A 21,191-nucleotide genomic window follows, 5' to 3' on the forward strand; every position below is an offset into this window, starting at 1 on the left:
TATGCAGAAAGAGACACCACTCAATCCAATTAGACGTTTAGGCCATTAGTAAGTATTGCCGTAATCGGTTGCTAACTTTTGATAATGCCAGACCTCCAAATGTAAACAGAAGTATCATAACATAGTGGTGTATGATAGAACAGAACACACCGCATAAGGTTCGCAAAATACCATAGAGAGAATACTGCCACCTTTAGATTACTCTGAAACCCATGCTGGGGATCAGCTATTTTGCGGAGAATCCGTGATGATATTCTGCTGCTATTATCACCGATAAGACGGTTGGGCATGATATAGGAGAAGGGAGCATGACAGTCATGTACTCGAGAATTATTGTCTATTATTTTTATTTCTGACTGTTGTTTTAGAGCCGATAGTTATGTGTTTAGGTGTGTATTGAACTGTAGGTGTACTGGGCAGATAAAAAGAATTTGATAATTGACCGATACGATGAAACAAGACGAAGGAAAAGATATAAAAAGGGCACTAATTCCTGCATTTTCTGATCCTGTCATTTTGGGAATAGCATTCTCCTTTACCATCTGAAGTAGAAAACAAGCTAAACCTATCTAACAAGGAAGTTCAGACCAAACCAATATGTGGTCTATTTGTGTTCTTTTGATATCTCTGATATCAAGGGTACTTTCAGATGATATTAGTGTCAATACCAATGACCCAGCATATGTACACGATGGGGATATTACTGGGGATGCCGGATATGTCTTGTATTATGGAGCTACAGTGAAAGAGATTACTTTCAATGGCAATATTAAGTTACCTACTTACTTTACATTGGAAGCCATTGAACCAGGTTCGCCAGGTGTTCTGTTCACATACCACGGAGGTTCAATTGATTTGGGCCATAATGTTGCTCTTTATGATGTATTTGCTACCGGGCCCACTACAGTGAAGATGACTGGTGATTCATTTAGCGGCAAGGGGCAGATGAATCTAACGGCAAGTATTCGAGAAGGAAGTACTGCGTATTTAGACTTCAAGACACTATATTCTTTGGACACCTATTTCAAGAATTTTCAGTCAGTAACATATCCTGCAACATCTACTGTCTCCTTGAGCCAAGGTTACTTGGTAGATTCAGACGTTTTCTATGAAGGTCCTGTATCTTTCACATGGATATATGACTTGAGCAACAGTAGGATGTGGTTTGATGATATTGACCATGCAACAATACCATTTAACTTCCGCTTTCCATCGGGTGAAAGTGGAGTGAATGTTAAAGACAGTGTAGCCACAAGTGGCCATGATATCCTGCTTGACTCCTCGTTTGTCAAAGGTCCAAACTACGTTGGTTTTGACACTAAAGTTATGTCGATTAACATCTCTAGTAACGATCTGAACAACACTGTATTGGAAGTTGTCACCTCCAGAAACACCTACCATCTGATAATTGATAACAGTCAATTAGGATTCTTGCGTTGTGCCACATCCAAGAATTTTAAGATTGTTCAAAAAACTCTCGATAGGAATGGTACGAGTGTTACCCTGGATGCTGTTATGTTTAACTCTGATGAATCATTTGTATGTCCAGATGCCAAAACCTCTACAGTGACCGATTCGACCAGTTTCCCTGGGTGTACCAAATATGTGTCGTATGCAGCAGCGTACGATCTCTATGGTCACTTCACTAGCGTTGTTCTTGGATCATCTTCTACCTGTTCATTTTTCACCACCACTGTCTCGAAAGACCGTCTAGTGGAGGTTGATATTGTTACGTACTACATTGCGTCAGATGACACTGGGGAACACGTTGCTACTAAAACTATCACGGTCAAGGTGGAAGAGCCAGACTACACGACGACTATCACGTCTGATGGGCACACGATCACTGAGGTTGTGTCGCACATCACCACTACTGATTCTGACGGGAAGACGGTGACGATCACGACGACGATGGCGTCGTTCGCGCAGGTGGACGAGGGAGTGTTCACGTCGCCTGAGCCATACTCGCAGCCACCTGTTGTGACGAGCACAGTTACTGAGGATGACGGAACCTCTAAGACAGTTGTGATCTCGTACTTCCCATCTGAGGGTGAGGACGGAGTGACACGTACTGGGACGACGACGGTGTCGACGATCACGCCAGCGGAGGCTGACTACACGACGACTATCACGTCTGATGGGCACACGATCACTGAGGTTGTGTCGCACATCACCACTACTGATTCTGACGGGAAGACGGTGACGATCACGACGACGATGGCGTCGTTCGCGCAGGTGGACGAGGGAGTGTTCACGTCGCCTGAGCCATACTCGCAGCCACCTGTTGTGACGAGCACAGTTACTGAGGATGACGGAAGCTCTAAGACAGTTGTGATCTCGTACTTCCCATCTGAGGGTGAGGACGGAGTGACACGTACTGGGACGACGACGGTGTCGACGATCACGCCAGCGGAGGTTGACTACACGACGACGATCGACAAGGGCAACGGTGACTTCGAGACAGACCTCGTCTCCCACATCACCACCAAGGACTCCAACGGCAACCCTACCACCATCGTCACCACGATCCCATTGAAGCCAAGTGATGGCGGGGAGGCGGACTACACCTCTGTGTTTGTCTCTGATGGACACACAATCACGAAGATTGTTACGCATGTGACCACCTCGGACTCTTTTGGCCACACAATTGTGCTATCCTCTACGTACCTGACTTACGACCGTGTGGACGACGGTGCGGTGTTCTACTCTCCTAGTGTGTCTGTGTCGTCTAACGTTTCTCGTTCAGTAGACACCTCTATGGTGCCTACTGGTGGTTCTGGTGTTAGCTCTGGTCCTAGCTCTGCTCCTAGCTCTGGTCCTAGCTCTGGTCCTAGCTCTGGTCCTAGCTCTGGTCCTAGCTCTGGTCCTAGATCCATTTCTAGCTCCATTTCTAGCTCCATTTCTAGCTCCAACTCCAGACCTAGTTCCAATCCTACCGGTTCCAATTCTGGTTCGAAGCCTAGCTCCAATCCTGGTGGTTCTACCGGTAATACCAATGGTGGTTCTAATGGAGGTTCTAACTCGGGTACTAACTCAGGTTCCAACTCAGGTTCTAATGCTGGTTCCAATGCTGGCTCCAATGCTGGCTCCAACTCAGGTGCCAACTCAGGTTCTAATGCTGGTTCTAACTCTGGCTCCAACCCAGGTTCCAATTCTGGCTCTAACGGTGGTACCAAGCCTGGTTCTAACTCTGGTTCTAACTCTGGTAGTAATGCTGGCTCTAACAGTGGTACCAATGCTGGCTCTAATGCTGGCTCCAATTCTGGCTCTAACGGTGGTACCAAGCCTGGTTCTAACTCAGGTTCCAACTCAGGTTCTAATGCTGGTTCCAATGCTGGCTCTAATGCTGGCTCCAACTCTGGCTCTAACAGTGGTACCAAGCCTGGTTCTAATTCAGGTTCCAATTCTGGCTCCAACTCTGGTTCCAATGCCGGCTCCAATGCTGCCTCGAATTCTGGCTCCAACTCTGGTTCCAATTCCGGCTCCAACTCTGGCTCTAACAGTGGTACCAAGCCTAGTTCAAGTTCTAATTCAGGCTCTAATGCGTCTGCTGTCAGAGGTGGTTCGGGTAGCGGAGCAGCTACTGTTTCAGTCAGTTCTTCATACATCGGGTCTGTGTTCCATGGCGACGCTGCACAGAGAGGTGCCAACTTTGTTTCCTTTGCTATTGCAGGACTGGTCATGGCGCTGTTCTAAGCATGCGACGGTTGTATGCAGACATAGTTTCCTGCAAAGCTTAGTTTTTGTTCGTTACTGGTAATCATTTTATGCTTCCATTAGAGATTTGTGAAATCATATTTTAAGTTCTTTATTAGCTGTTTTTAGTTTGAGACTGTATATAATAATATATAATTTAGTTTGTATAAGCTTACCACCAGACTAGTCTAAATTGATACCCATTTCGGTTAATTCAGCAGAACTCTCTACTGGCCAAGAGAAGGGCCGAAGCTTGTCATTGTTCAGCCGAAAATTTATATTTAGGGCGATCAGGGAGGACCTGGGAAGGTTCTCGAGGAATAACGAACGTAACGTAGTTGCTACCATATTAGTAACAACATCTCAACCAGTGATATGTGTTTCTACAAACACTACTAACTGTAGCAATACTTGTTCCCTTTTTCAATTGAGCAGTCGCTGCCTACATATGAGTATATTGATAAATATATTGAGATGTCTACATATGAGTATATTGATAATTCTATTGAGCTGTCTACATATGAGTATATTGATAATTCTATTGAGCTGTCTACATACTGATTATATCAATAATTCTATTGCACTGCCCGTAGTGCTTGCAACGGGGTCGCATGGCCAACACTACTCCACATGATGCATGCAGAACGAAGCATGCCATCAGCAGGGTCCTTCCAGCAGACGTAATGTAAGGAAGGGCCTTGTGCCTGGTGGGAGAACCGTAAATCGTTCTGACTCCTCTTGAGCACGCCGCATCTGTGAGGAGGCTGACGGAGAAGGATAGAGAAGGAGAGAGAAGGAGAACGAGAGCGAGGGGAATGCCGCGGGGGCAAGACCCACTCTCGCAATATGTAAATCACTCGGTGAGTGGTGGTGGGGCACAGAAGTGGCCTGAGGGAGCCGCGTATGGAACGGGGAGCGACGCAGTTCGTCTGCAGGAGGGCATAGCCCACGCAGCCCACGCAGCCCACGCAGCCCGCGCAGAGCCGTACGCACACGACGCACCGTTCTTGGCATCCCGTATCCTCACACCACCAACAGTACACACAGCACCAACAGTAGCCTCCACACCGTCCCACCAGCCACTGTCCAAACACCTCTGCCAAGACATGTCATGTCGCTGCCAAGACGTGCCAAGACGTGCCAAGACATCCCTGGGACGTGCCAAGGACAAATTCACCGTTCTGATCCGCAGCCACCACACCAGGACAAATTGCAACCAAGCACAGACAGGGAGCTGTTCAGCTAAATAGCATGTATAAAAAGGCACTGGACTCAAGGCCCTGTCGATCTGATATACTTCCCAAAACCAATAAACCAAGCTGGACAGCAGATTATAATCACAGCATTACTCCAAAAGCCGCACATGAATGAGCTCGCTGGCAGATGTGCTTCGAGACCTCACCGTACCAACGACAGGTCAATTGTCTAGTGCATTCCTTCGAATACGCTGTATGTATGAGTTAGATTCAGATTCAAATTCAGAACTAGTAAGTTATGTTAGAGGCGATGCCACAAATTATGACCAGTTTGGAGTGCCGCCTGCTCGGTATGCTTAGTGAATATCGCCATGTGTAACAGCAAGCAGTAACGTGCTCTGTATTGGTGTTCCAGAGGAGAGTGTCAAATAGTATAGGCACTGTACAATAGATGATGCGCAGGAACAGCCAACACCTGTTTGATATATACAGTTATTGAAACTGCCATTACCAAGCTGTCTTCCCCCACCAAGTAATGCCGTAGCCGGTGTCACTTTCGAGTAAGCTCACCCAACTGTGAATTCCCAGACATGCTATTTACTGCGTATTATGATATTCTCAGCACAATTCAACGTACCGTATATCGGACATTGTTGGAATAACTGATGCACCCGTGAATCGAGTGTGCAGGAAAGACAGCTCCACCACTATTCTCACCAGAATAACAAGCACTGCTGCTGATAGCGGGTCTAATTCTCACAAAGTCATGATGTGTTGATATGTTAATGTTTGGCGTTGATTTATTTGAGATAATTATGCACACACACCATATCTAGGTGGATGCAACCCTGTGGCTCTGCTATTCAACAGCCTCTAATGTGCAATTAAGATATACTGCACAACAGAGATACTCTATACGCTCAAGACACTCATCACACAAGACCTAGCTATTGATGCTAATCTGGTGAAGTCATCAACTGTCAACTGGTACAAGTGACTCCCGGATTTAAGGGGACATTGGGAAAGATTAGTGCATGGATATATTTGTGGTTTGACGCTCTTTTGTTGATTGCTGTCTGGTTATAAGTAGGTTGTGGAAAGATACAGCAACGGCACATCATACCATGATTGCTTTGCGGATTGTCGAAAGTGTATATCTCATTCAAGTGCACTAGACCAGTGTGGATTTCTCGAGAGCTGTGGCTAGGTGGAATGGTGTGCATGTGATTGTGTCTAGTTGCATTGTGATGTTGGGTTGAGTCATTTGGGAAGTAAAGGACGGAGACGATGGATGTTGCGTGCCTGAGCTAATATGAATCTCAATTCACTCTGTAAAGGGATATCGGATATAGCCAATTGGTTAATGACTTGGTGGAGCCGAGGTTTTGGTATGGGGCGACAATGACGATGTTGCTGCAATGGAATGGTCTGGTCGTGCATGTATGGACAGTCGTCACCGGTATGGCCAGACCGTTACCGTTGAATTATGTGGGATATGTGCTTTGAATGGAAGCGGTGCATGTCTGTGGCGTATTATACCACAGCCATATTGATGCCAATGTTGATGGTATGAGGCTAGGTTTTTCATATGAGGGATGATAGATACAATTGGGTAGTGTCTTGGTCTAAACCTTAGATGGATAGAGTTGCTATTGCAGGCTCAATTGGTTTCCTAACCATTTGGATTTGTATGCATTTAAGATTAAGTTGGCCACAGCCGTCACCAGGATATATTACAGCAGGGTGCTGGAATGGTATTGTGGGAGATTGTGGGAGCGGCAGTTATGATTAGCAATGAAGGCGGTAGTGCCATGGCGGTTATGGCGGTTATGGCGAGGTGTACAACGATCATGATTATACAGAAGCAAGATGCTTAAGAGGGCAGGAGGGCAGAGGCGAGAAGGATGAGGTTGCTTCCTAGCTGGTATTACGGTGGCCATGTAGGCTCTGCGAATGATGAAAATTTTTTTAACACGGTATGGAAACGTAGTGAGTGGACAAGCGCGAGTGCATTGTACGTGGTAGTAGACAATTTTGTGTGCAGTTCTACGCATGTATAGGGTTGTCGATCTACATGTTTGGGCTGCAGAACAGGCCATGGGATCTGATGTGCTACATTGAGTCGGTCACTTTTCCTTTTTATTCTGTTTCTAGTTTTGAATTCGAGATAGTGTAGCGGATGCCTCGATCGAGAAAGTTCAAGACGGCATAGGCAGATGAAGATATGGACTAGTACAGATAGGTATAGACGGTCGACGCAATGGACAGAGTATTTGTGTTAAAGTGGACATTGTAGGATTGTGGAATGCAGACAGTGGAATGCAGACAGTTGCAAGAACCTCCCATAGATGAGACTTCTCCATTGGTGTTGTTGTGTCGTGGTACGAACTATGTCTTGCCCGCTTTGAGCAGGTCGAGGCCAGTGGAGTGAGCACTGGAGTGAGCACTGGTGGGAGCACTGGTGGGAGCACTGGTGAAGTACTAGTGTCGGTGGAAGTGATCCTTGGTGAACGGTACAGACGGCCAATAGCTAGACAAGGATCAGTGGTGTTGCTGCTGAAGCGGGTGGCGACTTTGGAAGTGCTGTGCGACGAGGCCGATCCCACAGTTTTCAGCGATTGCTGCGACATTCCGAGATGTCTGTGGGACTGAGGACATTTGTGGTGGGAGGGACATGTCCTTTGTTGTATGTGTCGTCTTTCTTTTGTGTGAAAAGAAAAGCTGTGCAGGACAAATCGCAGTGTCCGCAGGTTTGTGTGTTCGCAGTTGTGCGAGCTGTGCTAGCTGTGGTATGAGCATTTGTCTTAGCAAGAAGGGAGGAGTCTTCCACTGGCCGTCTGGTCTATCCTGGTGGGCACTAGTGTGACTGATTGCTGCTATTGTATGGAAAGGCTGATAGCATTTATGAGCACCATAGACATGCCGTGAATGAAACACGAACTGAAACAAGGAAAGTGAACACTGGCCGAACCCTGATGGTCCGTCTGCCATACCACAAACAGTTTACGGCGAGAAGAGGGGGAGAACAGTGTATGGAACAGTGTATGGAACAGTGTATGGAACAGCATAGAAAAGGGACGGAAATGAGTAATATACTAGGTGTATTATTAACTTCAATTATTGGCTGTAATAATTGTATTGATTAAATTACGTTTAATAGCTACTCGAAATTTTAATTACTAGCGGATTATTAATATTGATTGTTTTCGCCGTCCATGTTTCAGTAATTTTTCTTTTTCTAATAGCAGAGAACTCCAGTGTCTCTCAGTCACCTCTTCTATGAGACACTTTATTAGCCGGGTACGTGAGTATTATTATGTGAAGCTGACAAAATTAATATTTGTGGACCACAGAAGGCGCGCTAACACTCAGTTTCATTTTGTGATTTTGTTTTGATCAATTATAGCGCAGTTTCCTATACCTGTTTTGTTACCGATAAGAGAGAGTTGGTAGAAGCTTCATAGAATAATGCTTTCCTGTATGACCTTCGCGTGTGTACTTGCGGTTTGTTAACTCTAATGGTACGCCAGGATAGGCTGACCAGTAGATAGGGTGAGGGTCAGAATGGTATCTGGGAAGGACTAGTGTGAGGGGCAGAGACGCTAATTTTCAACGGAAGAAATGGTGCAGAGTGTATAGTGTATGTGATAGTGATACATCTATTTATGCCACCGTCCTGATAGGCCTCGATCAGTCTGTGAGGCAGCTACTGAATATTGGCGATTTCGACGACGGAGCGGGATTGTTACACTTGAAACAGAAGTAGAAAGCACAATTCCATGTTTCGAATAATAAGAAACAGAGTAGGGAAAAGGTGGTTGTCTCATGTCTAAATAGACTGATTTGACCGAATCTAACAGTCGCAAGGAGTTCATTGGGTAAGGGACCCTGTACGCTTAGCATACTTTATTCGTCTATATCTTTGTTTGCTACTTGAAAATTCTATCGGTGTTGCATACTTACCGATAATTTGGTAGTTTTACAAGTAAGGAGAACTGTATACTGGTGGCACTGGCTCTATTAACATATGACAAGTTAACTTTTATTCTGCGAGAAATACTAGCATTCACGATAGGGGCTAGGGCGTGTTTGTGAATTTGCAAATTGCGAATGGTATTATTGGAGTTAGTCTCTCTAACGCCATTTCGTAGCGACTTACATCTCAGAGCTGTTTTTGCGCTGTTGGTAATAAAAGTGAGTGTCAGGACTGTAAAGAAGGATATCAAAGATCTCAGAATGCGAGCGTCCCTGATAATTTGGTTTAGAAGCTGGAGAGCTGGAGTGTCTGTGTGCAACTCAGTGCGCAGTTCTGGCTACACTGAACTTGTGAACAGATTGTGAATGACGACCGATATGCTGCGCGAGCTGGCTGACGTACGCTCTTGTGCTGATTGATGGTTCTTTGCTGCTGTTGCCATTATTGGACATATTAGTGTCTTGGGACATTACGTGATAGTTACTGGGACAGACATGTCTGTGTCTGTGTCTGTGTCTGTCTCTGAGAAGGGCCCCTGGCCATCGTAAGTCAAGATATTCTGGTAGGTCTCTCTTGGAAGGACATTTTCAGCACAGAACTGGGACATCGACACAATATAAAAAAGCAATAACATTGATAAAGGAATGAGACTGGCTTGAATAGACGAAGAGTGACTTACAGAAGACAAATAAGTAGATTTGGGATTGTAGTGCTTTGATTTGGTAGAGTTGCACTGTAACATTGTGTCCACTGCCATCCTCACATGCCCATGTTTCATATGTAGCTGGGCAAATCACTAAAGCATTGAAACTATTAACTACGAGGGAATGATGTAAGAATGATGGTTCGCTTCTTCATTTTGATTAATCTGTATAGGCATTGGGAATTCCACACACATGAAACTCGTGTTATCAACTATATTGTCTATTATTAGGGAACTAGACAGTAATTATTATACTTACCAATAATAATAAGGAGCGAGAACCCATGGATAATCGCTTTCTTTTTTGTTGAAGCTATGTTTTGTGCGTATAAATCACTTTATTATGAAATGATTGATTAAGGTTTCTTCAAATGACTTCAGATGTGCAGTCCTCTGTACGTTTGTTATTTAGTATTATTTTGATCATCAACGATAATCGCCATGAAGGGTCGTAAACCCCATGATATGCTCTTATTCTATACCTGCACATGGTGGGTCTTTGGTTTACTATCTCCCTAAGTCATAAGGACTGTAGTGCATAAGTCATTGGCACTAACTGATGGGGGAGGGGGGAATTGAGGCTGTTTCATAAGATGCACAGTGCCAGTAAGCAATTAATTTTTGGGGTAAGTGCATAATTTATTGATGGCTAACGCAGAAACAGCGTACCTGCGCTTGTTGGGTAATCTGACCCGGGATTATACTGTTTGTTACCTGATATAGTAATACGATTGGCTTTTCTGGTATTTACTCGCCAATAGCTATGATGATACTTTACGCTGCTTATATCCTTGTAGGGTGGTGATCTTCATATACTGCTACTAGCCCTATGTTTCCCCTATGAGCATATGTTTCAGGAGCAGATATTGTTACTTTATATTGCTCCCAAATATTAGCTGTAGATAGTTCTGCAATTGGCATTACAATTCCTCGAATGTACAGATGTGATTTATCTGCAAATCATTTGCAAATCATTCTCTTTCCAATACTTGCGAAGTCTAGACCACATTTGATATTCAATTCTTGATAGGTGACGGATGGTATACAATAGTAACTGTCTACAGTCAAAGCTAAATGTAATTCGATTTGATGCTTTTTTTGGGTATGAGAAAGGAACTACTCCACCACATTTCAAGGAATGGAGAATACTCTGTTTGATATAAAAGGGGAATGCTATGGGTTACACAGTTCATTCATGTGCTATTAAATGGACTTTTCTATTGTTTGAAAAGTTTGAAAAGTTTGAAAAGTTTGAAAAGTTTGAAAATAGGCAAAAATCATTGAATTGACCATATCAAAATATGAACAAGTGGTCTATTTATGTTCTTTTGATAACTCTAATATCAAGCGTACTATCTGGTGATATCAGTGGCAAGACAGATGATCCTTCATATGTACACGATGGGGATATTACTGGGGATGCCGGATATATCTTGTATTATGGAGCTACAGTGAAAGAGATTGCTTTCAATGGCAATATTAAGTTACCTACTTACTTTTCATTCGTAGCTATTGAACCAGGTTCGCCAGGTGTTCTGTTCACATACCACGGAGGTTCAATTGATTTGGGCCATAGTGTTGCTCTTTATGATGTATTTGCTACCGGGCCCACTACAGTGAAGATGACTGGGGATTCATTTAGCGGCAAGGGGCAGATGAATCTAACGGCAAGTATTCGAGAAGGAAGTACTGCGTATTTAGACTTCAAGACACTATATTCTTTGGACACCTATTTCAAGAATTTTCAGTCAGTAACATATCCTGCAACATCTACTGTCTCCTTGAGCCAAGGTTACTTGGTAGATTCAGACGTTTTCTATGAAGGTCCTGTATCTTTCACATGGATATATGACTTGAGCAACAGTAGGATGTGGTTTGATGATATTGACCATGCAACAATACCATTTAACTTCCGCTTTCCATCGGGTGAAAGTGGAGTGAATGTTAAAGACAGTGTAGCCACAAGTGGCCATGATATCCTGCTTGACTCCTCGTTTGTCAAAGGTCCAAACTACGTTGGTTTTGACACTAAAGTTATGTCGATTAACATCTCTAGTAACGATCTGAACAACACTGTATTGGAAGTTGTCACCTCCAGAAACACCTACCATCTGATAATTGATAACAGTCAATTAGGATTCTTGCGTTGTGCCACATCCAAGAATTTTAAGATTGTTCAAAAAACTCTCGATAGGAATGGTACGAGTGTTACCCTGGATGCTGTTATGTTTAACTCTGATGAATCATTTGTATGTCCAGATGCCAAAACCTCTACAGTGACCGATTCGACCAGTTTCCCTGGGTGTACCAAATATGTGTCGTATGCAGCAGCGTACGATCTCTATGGTCACTTCACTAGCGTTGTTCTTGGATCATCTTCTACCTGTTCATTTTTCACCACCACTGTCTCGAAAGACCGTCTAGTGGAGGTTGATATTGTTACGTACTACATTGCGTCAGATGACACTGGGGAACACGTTGCTACTAAAACTATCACGGTCAAGGTAGAAGAGCCAGACTACACGACGACTTACACGTCTGATGGGCACACGATCACTGAGGTTGTGTCGCACATCACCACTACTGATTCTGACGGGAAGACGGTGACGATCACGACGACGATGGCGTCGTTCGCGCAGGTGGACGAGGGAGTGTTCACGTCGCCTGAGCCATACTCGCAGCCACCTGTTGTGACGAGCACAGTTACTGAGGATGACGGAAGCTCTAAGACAGTTGTGATCTCGTACTTCCCATCTGAGGGTGAGGACGGAGTGACACGTACTGGGACGACGACGGTGTCGACGATCACGCCAGCGGAGGCTGACTACACGACGACTATCACGTCTGATGGGCACACGATCACTGAGGTTGTGTCGCACATCACCACTACTGATTCTGACGGGAAGACGGTGACGATCACGACGACGATGGCGTCGTTCGCGCAGGTGGACGAGGGAGTGTTCACGTCGCCTGAGCCATACTCGCAGCCACCTGTTGTGACGAGCACAGTTACTGAGGATGACGGAAGCTCGAAGACAGTTGTGATCTCGTACTTCCCATCTGAGGGTGAGGACGGAGTGACACGTACTGGGACGACGACGGTGTCGACGATCACGCCAGCGGAGGCTGACTACACGACGACTATCACGTCTGATGGGCACACGATCACTGAGGTTGTGTCGCACATCACCACTACTGATTCTGACGGGAAGACGGTGACGATCACGACGACGATGGCGTCGTTCGCGCAGGTGGACGAGGGAGTGTTCACGTCGCCTGAGCCATACTCGCAGCCACCTGTTGTGACGAGCACAGTTACTGAGGATGACGGAAGCTCTAAGACAGTTGTGATCTCGTACTTCCCATCTGAGGGTGAGGACGGAGTGACACGTACTGGGACGACGACGGTGTCGACGATCATTCCAGAGGAACCGGACTACACCACGACGATCAACAAGGGCAACGGGGAGTTCGAGACAGACCTCGTCTCCCACATCACCACGAAGGACTCCAACGGCAACCCTACCACCATCGTCACCACGATCCCATTGAAGCCAAGTGATGGCGGGGAGGCGGACTACACCACGACGATCGACAAGGGCAACGGTGACTTCGAGACAGACCTCGTCTCCCACATCACCACGAAGGACTCCAACGGCAAGCCTACCACCATCGTCACCACGATCCCATTGAAGCCAAGTGATGGCGGGGAGGCGGACTACACCACGACGATCGACAAGGGCAACGGTGACTTCGAGACAGACCTCATCTCCCACATCACCACGAAGGACTCCAACGGCAAGCCTACCACCATCGTCACCACGATCCCATTGAAGGCAAGTGATGGCGGGGAGGCCGACTACACCTCTGTGTTTGTCTCTGATGGACACACCATTACTAAGATTGTTACGCATGTGACTACCACGGACTCCCTTGGCCACACAGTTGTGCTATCCTCTACGTACCTGACTTACGACCGTGTGGACGACGGTGCGGTGTTCTACTCTCCTAGTGTGTCTGTGTCGTCTAACGTTTCTCGTTCAGTAGACACCTCTATGGTGCCTACTGGTGGTTCTGGTGTTAGCTCTGCTCCTAGCTCTGCTCCTAGCTCTGGTCCTAGCTCTGCTCCTAGCTCTGCTCCTAGCTCTGGTCCTAGCTCTGGTCCTAGCTCTGGTCCTAGATCCATTTCTAGCTCCATTTCTAGCTCCATTTCTAGCTCCAACTCCAGACCTAGTTCCAATCCTACCGGTTCCAATTCTGGTTCGAAGCCTAGCTCCAATCCTGGTGGTTCTACCGGTAATACCAATGGTGGTTCTAATGGAGGTTCTAACTCGGGTACTAACTCAGGTTCCAACTCAGGTTCTAATGCTGGTTCCAATGCTGGCTCCAATGCTGGCTCCAACTCAGGTGCCAACTCAGGTTCTAATGCTGGTTCTAACTCTGGCTCCAACCCAGGTTCCAATTCTGGCTCTAACGGTGGTACCAAGCCTGGTTCTAACTCTGGTTCTAACTCTGGTAGTAATGCTGGTTCTAACTCTGGCTCTAATGCTGGCTCTAACAGTGGTACCAATTCTGGCTCTAATGCTGGCTCCAACTCTGGCTCTGACAGTGGTACCAAGCCTGGTTCTAATTCAGGTTCTAACTCTGGTACTAATAATGCTGGCTCCAACTCTGGCTCCAACTCTGGCTCCAATGCTGGCTCCAACTCTGGCTCCAATGCTGGCTCCAACTCTGGCTCCAATGCTGGCTCCAACTCTGGTTCTAATGCTGGTTCCAATTCGGGCTCCAACTCTGGTTCTAACAGTGGTACCAAGCCTGGTTCTAATTCAGGTTCCAATTCTGGCTCCAACTCTGGTTCCAATGCTGGCTCCAACTCTGCGTCTGCTGTCAGAGGTGGTTCGGGTAGCGGAGCAGCTACTGTTTCAGTCAGTTCTTCATACATCGGGTCTGTGTTCCATGGTGACGCGGCACAGAGCGGTGCTAACTTTGTTTCCTTTGCTATTGCAGGACTGGTCATGGCGCTGTTCTAAGCATGCGACGGTTGTATGCAGACATACTTTCCTGCAAAGCTTAGTTTTTGTTCGTTACTGGTAATCATTTCATGCTTCCATTAGAGATTTGTGAAGTCATATTTTAAGTTCTTTATTAGCTGTTTTTAGTTTGAGACTGTATATAATAATATATAATTTAGTTTTTATAAGCTTACCACCAGACTAGTCTAAATTGATACCCATTTCGGTTAATTCAGCAGAACTCTCTACTGGCCAAGAGAAGGGCCGAAGCTTGTCATTGTTCAGCCGAAAATTTATATTTAGGGCGATCAGGGAGGACCTGGGAAGGTTCTCGAGGAATAACGAACGTAACGTAGTTGCTACCATATTAGTAACAACATCTCAACCAGTGATATGTGTTTCTACAAACACTACTAACTGTAGCAATACTTGTTCCCTTTTTCAATTGAGCAGTCGCTGCCTACATATGAGTATATTGATAAATATATTGAGATGCCTACATATGAGTATATTGATAATTCTATTGAGCTGTCTACATACTGAGTATATTGATAATTCTATTGCACTGCCCGTAGTGCTTGCAACGGGGTCGCATGGCCAACACTACTCCACATGATGCATGCAGAACGAAGCATGCCATCAGCAGGGTCCTTCCAGCAGACGTAATGTAAGGAAGGGCCTTGTGCCTGGTGGGAGAACCGTAAATCGTTCTGCATTCCTCTTGAGCACGCCGCATCTGTGAGGAGGCTGACGGAGAAGGATAGAGAAGGAGAGAGAAGGAGAACGAGAGCGAGGGGAATGCCGCGGGGGGCAAGACCCACTCTCGCAATATGTAAATCACTCGGTGAGTGGTGGTGGGGCACAGAAGTGGCCTGAGGGAGCCGCGTATGGAACGGGGAGCGACGCAGTTCGTCTGCAGGAGGGCATAGCCCACGCAGCCCACGCAGCCCGCGCAGCCACGCAGCCACGCAGCCACGCAGACCGTACGCACACGACGCACCGTTCTTGGCATCCCGTATCCTCACAGCACACACACCACCAACAGTACACACAGCACCAACAGTAGCCTCCACACCGTCCCACCAGCCACTGTCCAAACACCTCTGCCAAGACATGTCATGTCGCTGCCAAGACGTGCCAAGACGTGCCAAGACATCCCTGGGACGTGCCAAGGACAAATTCACTTTTCTCTTCCGCAGCCAGCACACCAGGACAAAAACTTGCCATCAACACAATTCCCCCCATTGGTGTGATGCAACACAACTGCTATGTCCAGTAATCTCCACCACTATTATTGTATCTTCACTAGTGAACACTCACCGCGACAACCATCCCTGTTATGTGAGAGAGTTCATGTAAGAAATAATTAGTGACGCTGAACGCTCCTTATGGGCACCAAACCGAAAACTACGAGTTATTATTTACTGGTGTAGACGTCAAGCCAACTTCCAAAACGACTTCCAGCTAATCTGATGATAGCTATTCGAGCAGCACAGCATTAGTCATAGCCATCCCGCCAGAGACACTCATTAATCAGGGCCTGCGCTGGATGAGAACATACAGTTCATATTCAGACGGGAAAAGATGCAGCTGACTGTGTTGTATTGCGTGCTACTCCCGCAACAAGTTGCTGCAATACCAGAACTAGAATAACATCCACTCACAGTTGAGGCTATTGGTGAGATATAGTGAACGACATAGCAAGCTGATCATATTCATGGCAGTAGTACGACCTTTCTCTAAAACTGGTGTACCGATAAAACCTTTTTGAATCATGCCATCTGGTACAAGCATTTGATAATGACACATGGCAGGAGCATAAGCTATATCCACTATATGTATCACACTCGGTAGCAAGTATAGCCTTCTTAATGAGAGTAGCTGTGGCAATTTGGTACACTCAGGTCAGGTCTGTTCCGTCTATGTACATACTGGGAGGGGGGATCTGTCACCACGGGCATCTATGTGGATGAGAAGGCTTGCGCAGAAACCATTGACAAATGAATGAGTGTTTTGAGCTACGCCCCAGCAGAATATAACAGGATAGTATGTTCAATGTGGGCAGCAATGCGCACCTTTGGATCATGGCATTTGTGATGGTAACTGTGCTCTCGGAAGAGATGCATTAGTGATTGCTGAAGAACGAAGAACAAAGAATGAAGAACAATCAACAAAGAATAAACTACGTCAGAGAAAGACTCTACTACCAAGTGGGAGTAGCAACCAAATAGGAGGAAACAGGTGCGTGGCCTTTAGGTTATTAAGACCTGGGAATGTACTGGTTCATAATTACAATTGCAACATAACTATATCCACCATATTCGAATGTATGGTTGTTAATCGCATCATGCATCTAATAAAAGGAACTGAACAGCATTCAGTATAGAAAAGCAATGGATGATTTATTCAGTGGCTGTAGGTTCAGAAGCCAAGACACTGGGCTCAGACTGTATATCTGACATGCCCTGTAGCTGTTTCAAATAACTATGTGAGACGTATCAGTATCGAACTGACATGTTGTTAAGCATCGGGATCAATGAAAGTGTTGCCTGCCAGAGTCATTATGCGTATGACCGTTAGCTTCATGACGTAATCGCGACAGCTCCGAACTCAGGTTACAGGTTACTATGAGGTACCAACGTCATATTTCCTTGACATACTAGTATGGACAATGAAGCACCCAGGTTGTTCTTCCTGAATGAGTTATTTGAACGAGCGCCATCTCTAGAAGTAAATTTGTTGTGGTATTGAAAGTTGATGCTGTAAATGGTACAAGGATGCTTTGAGGAAGCGGCCAATTGCCACTGCTTTTATACCCACAATTTGACATTGATATGTTGTGAGGATTGGAAACATCAAATCCTATATCAAGTTGGTGCATGACAGCTTTGAATGGTGCGGAAGTTGTACTCGTATAATGGACTGTGTGTATTGGTCATGCTGGAGGTGGTGTTGTTAAATACTGGAAGGGGAGATCAGGTAACGGTGATAAGAATAGAGTGAGACTTGCTGGCATTGAACCAGAGCTAAAGGACATAGAGTGCACTCAATTATGAGTTGCAGTTGTGGTGAACGTATGTGAGACAACCGGTGGGTGGTAATTGGTGACTTGTCTTGGAAGTAATTCCTGTAGATGATAATCCTCACAGCAGAATACAATTCGAGTTCATTTAGAAGATTAGAAGGTCAGTTTTAACCTCGAGACAAAGAGTCGAAATCACAGACTCCAGCAACCGGAATTGTGCCACAGGATGGAGACATTACACATTTGGATATATTCATAGGATGTGACTTGGGCATCGGGGATGAGTAGCTGCAGGTTGATGATAAATATAAAACAATAATGTCAGAATAACAGATAATGTGTGAAGCACAACGGAAGATCTTGAGTATGTGAGTGTGGTAATATGTTATCGGACAGAACAGAATCTGCCTACCGTAGTGGTTTGGACGAGGGAGTGAGCAGATCGGGCTGGCAGAGATACGGGAGCCGCAAACCACGATACAGGAACTACACCAGTATGCTGTTAACTCTCTCGTTCTGCCAGATGTTCGGACGTTTGATTCCGTGTCTCTTTGGTGTCCTCTTCCTCTTCATTGCCGTAAAAATGGGCGTTATTCCCGTACCCTTTTCCCTCATCTGCCAATACTCTATGTATGACCCCGTTGTCGGTCGCCTCTGAGCCTACTCTGTGCTTTCATTATTACCAATAGCTTGCAGTTTTGTAGTTATTATGACGACCTCTGGATACCTTCGGTGGAAAAGGCCAAGTTCTGCAATTGTTAGACTGTGCAACCGTTTACAAGTTGCACCAGTGACAGGGGATATAGTGCTGGATTTGATTTGGCCATAGAGATATGAACTCGTCCATGTATGCCTGGTGAAGATGCACCAACAGAATGTCCCCAACTAGAACGGACAGAAGTTCTATAACGTCTCTGGTCTCTTACCATCAGTGGTGATTATGGCTGTGCACCCGTTAGAACGATATGCTTTTGCAATTGCAGTGCAAATCAGCGTTGCTAGCTGGTACCTCAGTTTCCGTTACATTGGAATGGGCTCTGAACCTCATATGGATATTTTGCAGTCGATTGCCAAAAGAACTGCATGCCGAAGTGTAATTTTAAAGAGACCTGCCTGTGTCATGGGGTTCGGCATGCTATACACGTACGTGTGTGAGTGTGCGTCATCTGTGCACTTCCAGAATAGAAGTGACCGTTCTCCTTGCCGAAGGTCTCGACATGATACATATACTGGATACACACTACAGTCTCGAGATAACTGTTCGAACAGAACAGTAATAGTATTTATCATGCTATCTATTATAGAAGAGGAGTTGGAAGCTAGTCCTCCCTTCAGTTTGAAAGCAAGCCATGGGTATACACATACCTAGACACGACACATTGGCGGAGGGCACTGGCATGCAGCCGGTGTGATGAGATTGATCTGCTCGTCTTCCGATCAAATGGTGTTTATGGTGTCTCCATCTAGCTAGTGGGGAGACAGTTGAACAGAGAACTTGGCTCATGACCACAATGATAGGACTAGACATGGGCAATTGACATGGGTTAGCAAGTGCCGGTTGTCTAGTCAATTGGACAATTGTAGTTGCTTATATGTAAGACCCAGCTGCAAAGACAGCATGGCTATGACTATGCATGTACATTGCTACTGAGTGGTTTCGGAGTAGTTAGGATCAGATTACTTTGGAGCATGATGAACAAGGTTGTGTCCATGAGGGTATCTGTCAAGAGAGTCTGGCAAGGTCGGTGCATATGGGGTTTATCCTCAAAGATGCACAAGACGAGGGCATATATGTAAGATCGTCATGCCAGTGAGGCTGCTTGCGAGCAGGCTTGAGATGTGGGATAGTAGAGTTTATGTTGTGTTATGCTGATCGCGTGCCATCGTGTGGTTTGCAGTGGTGTAGCGATGAAGGGATTGTTCGAGGAGGATGTTGGGAGCTGGAGTGATAGAGTGATAGAGTGATAGAGTGATATGTCGGGGAATCAGCAGTGGAGCGGAAAGTGTGTTTGTCCTGGAAGGACATGTGAGGACAAGAGTGGGGGAGGGGTCGTATTGCTGGACATATGAGTGTAGTGACAAAAAAGAAAAGGTGTCGGGGGATTGTCAGTGGGACAAATGGGGGGACAGTGATTTGTCCCTGCTGCCGTACGGTGTGGAAAAAGAAAAGCTGGTGAGGGAAGTAGTTTGATTCCATGACCACTGGAGTGGCCAGAGACCAAGCAGGGTCTCCCAAACTGTCTACTGATCTACCGGGACGGGCAAGTCAGCCTGGCCAGGGATGGTAATTAATTATTCCTGAATTACAGTTGAATTACAGTTGAATTACAAATGAAATCACAAATGGAATTACAAATGGAATTACAAATTGGTGTGAGCCCCTTAATTATGGGGATCCCAGATCCGGATACTAACTTGGAAGGTGTAAGGAACCTGTGAAACAAACACAGACGACCCCGTAGCCGTCCAGTTATTATTGCTTTTCTGATGTGCTTATTTCTTTTTCTGGGCTCTATACAGCCTGCCATGTTTCCTGCACATGATGGAGTCTGTTTGGTGGTGTATGTTTCTATACATTGCGACTTGTTAGGATGATTAGAAAGCTGCTAGAGTTTGCAAGTGTGTGCGGTGGTTTGTGTGTCTGAGAGGAGGTAGACTGTTACCGGTGGCTATCCCACACCGGCCAATGTTGATATTTGTCGTTGCTTTTTTGTATTGCTACAGTAAATCAACTTGTAGTAATTCTGTCCACAATATAATGTTTTTTCGTTTGTTTTGCTACCAGAAGGTTGCTTTTCGAGAGTGCCATACCCCAAACTTTTTAGATTAGGATGATCAAAGTATTCATTCTCATGGGAAACCTATGTACTATGTGTTGTGCCAGTTACAAACAACTGACGTCATCGAGACACTGGTCTGCAAATAATATAATGAAGCCTAATAAAGCAATAAGGGCACAAATGCACGAGTGGAACTCTCTTGGATGTTTTTCTTTTTTTCCCTTTTTTCTTCTTGCTAACCCTCTCAGAATCGAGATTCCATAATTGGCTTATAGAGTATGGAAGTACTTACTAATTTGGGTTTTATTGAACGTTCATGGTAAATCCTCTTCGATAGTTAGTCAAGGGGACACTGGAAGGAAGTCTACCATTTCTGTGCTATTCCTCAGGACACTGATGATTTAGAAACAGAAATGTCCTCTGGATCTGACGAATGCCCTGGATGGATATTTACTACATTTGGTGTTTTTAAATTCTGAAATTGCATTCGACAGGGATAGCAAACAAACAACAAATGTAAGCCAAATGGGAAAGGATTTGGAAAAGGAAATGTGATGCAATTGCTGCTATCAAACAGCTTCCTCTATGCAGAAAGAGACACCACTCAATCCGATTAGACGTTTAGGCCATTAGTAAGTATTGCCGTAATCGGTTGCTAACTTTTGATAATGCCAGACCTCCAAATGTAAACAAAAGTATCATAACATAATGGTGTATGATAGAACAGAACACACCGCATAAGGTTCGCAAAATACCAAAGAGAGAATACTGCCATCTTTAGGTTACTCTGAAAGCCATGCTGG

The 21,191-nt window shown here is 45.4% G+C and overlaps 4 protein-coding genes across 4 annotated transcripts; all 4 read left to right on the top strand.

Moving 5' to 3' along the window:
- Positions 1-597: 597 nt before the first annotated feature.
- GVI51_C00759 (uncharacterized protein) lies at positions 598-3,696 on the top strand (the record flags this gene model as incomplete). Its single annotated transcript, XM_065626598.1, has 1 exon — positions 598-3,696. One exon carries the CDS (start codon positions 598-600, stop codon positions 3,694-3,696), a length of 3,099 nt encoding a protein of 1,032 aa, XP_065482670.1.
- Positions 3,697-4,511: 815 nt separating this feature from the next.
- GVI51_C00781 (uncharacterized protein) lies at positions 4,512-4,946 on the top strand (the record flags this gene model as incomplete). The annotated part of the gene is made up of 1 exon (XM_065626599.1): positions 4,512-4,946. The coding sequence occupies one exon, from the start codon at positions 4,512-4,514 to the stop codon at positions 4,944-4,946; it is 435 nt and encodes a 144-aa protein (XP_065482671.1).
- Positions 4,947-9,002: 4,056 nt separating this feature from the next.
- Positions 9,003-9,233, top strand: GVI51_C00803 (uncharacterized protein; the record flags this gene model as incomplete). The annotated part of the gene is made up of 1 exon (XM_065626600.1): positions 9,003-9,233. One exon carries the CDS (start codon positions 9,003-9,005, stop codon positions 9,231-9,233), a length of 231 nt encoding a protein of 76 aa, XP_065482672.1.
- Positions 9,234-10,872: 1,639 nt separating this feature from the next.
- On the top strand, positions 10,873-14,601 carry GVI51_C00825 (uncharacterized protein; the record flags this gene model as incomplete). Its single annotated transcript, XM_065626601.1, has 1 exon — positions 10,873-14,601. The coding sequence occupies one exon, from the start codon at positions 10,873-10,875 to the stop codon at positions 14,599-14,601; it is 3,729 nt and encodes a 1,242-aa protein (XP_065482673.1).
- Between the last annotated feature and the right edge of the window lie 6,590 nt (positions 14,602-21,191).

Source organism: Nakaseomyces glabratus, chromosome C (genome assembly GCF_010111755.1).
Source record: "Nakaseomyces glabratus chromosome C, complete sequence".
NCBI classification, from domain to species: domain Eukaryota; kingdom Fungi; phylum Ascomycota; class Saccharomycetes; order Saccharomycetales; family Saccharomycetaceae; genus Nakaseomyces; species Nakaseomyces glabratus.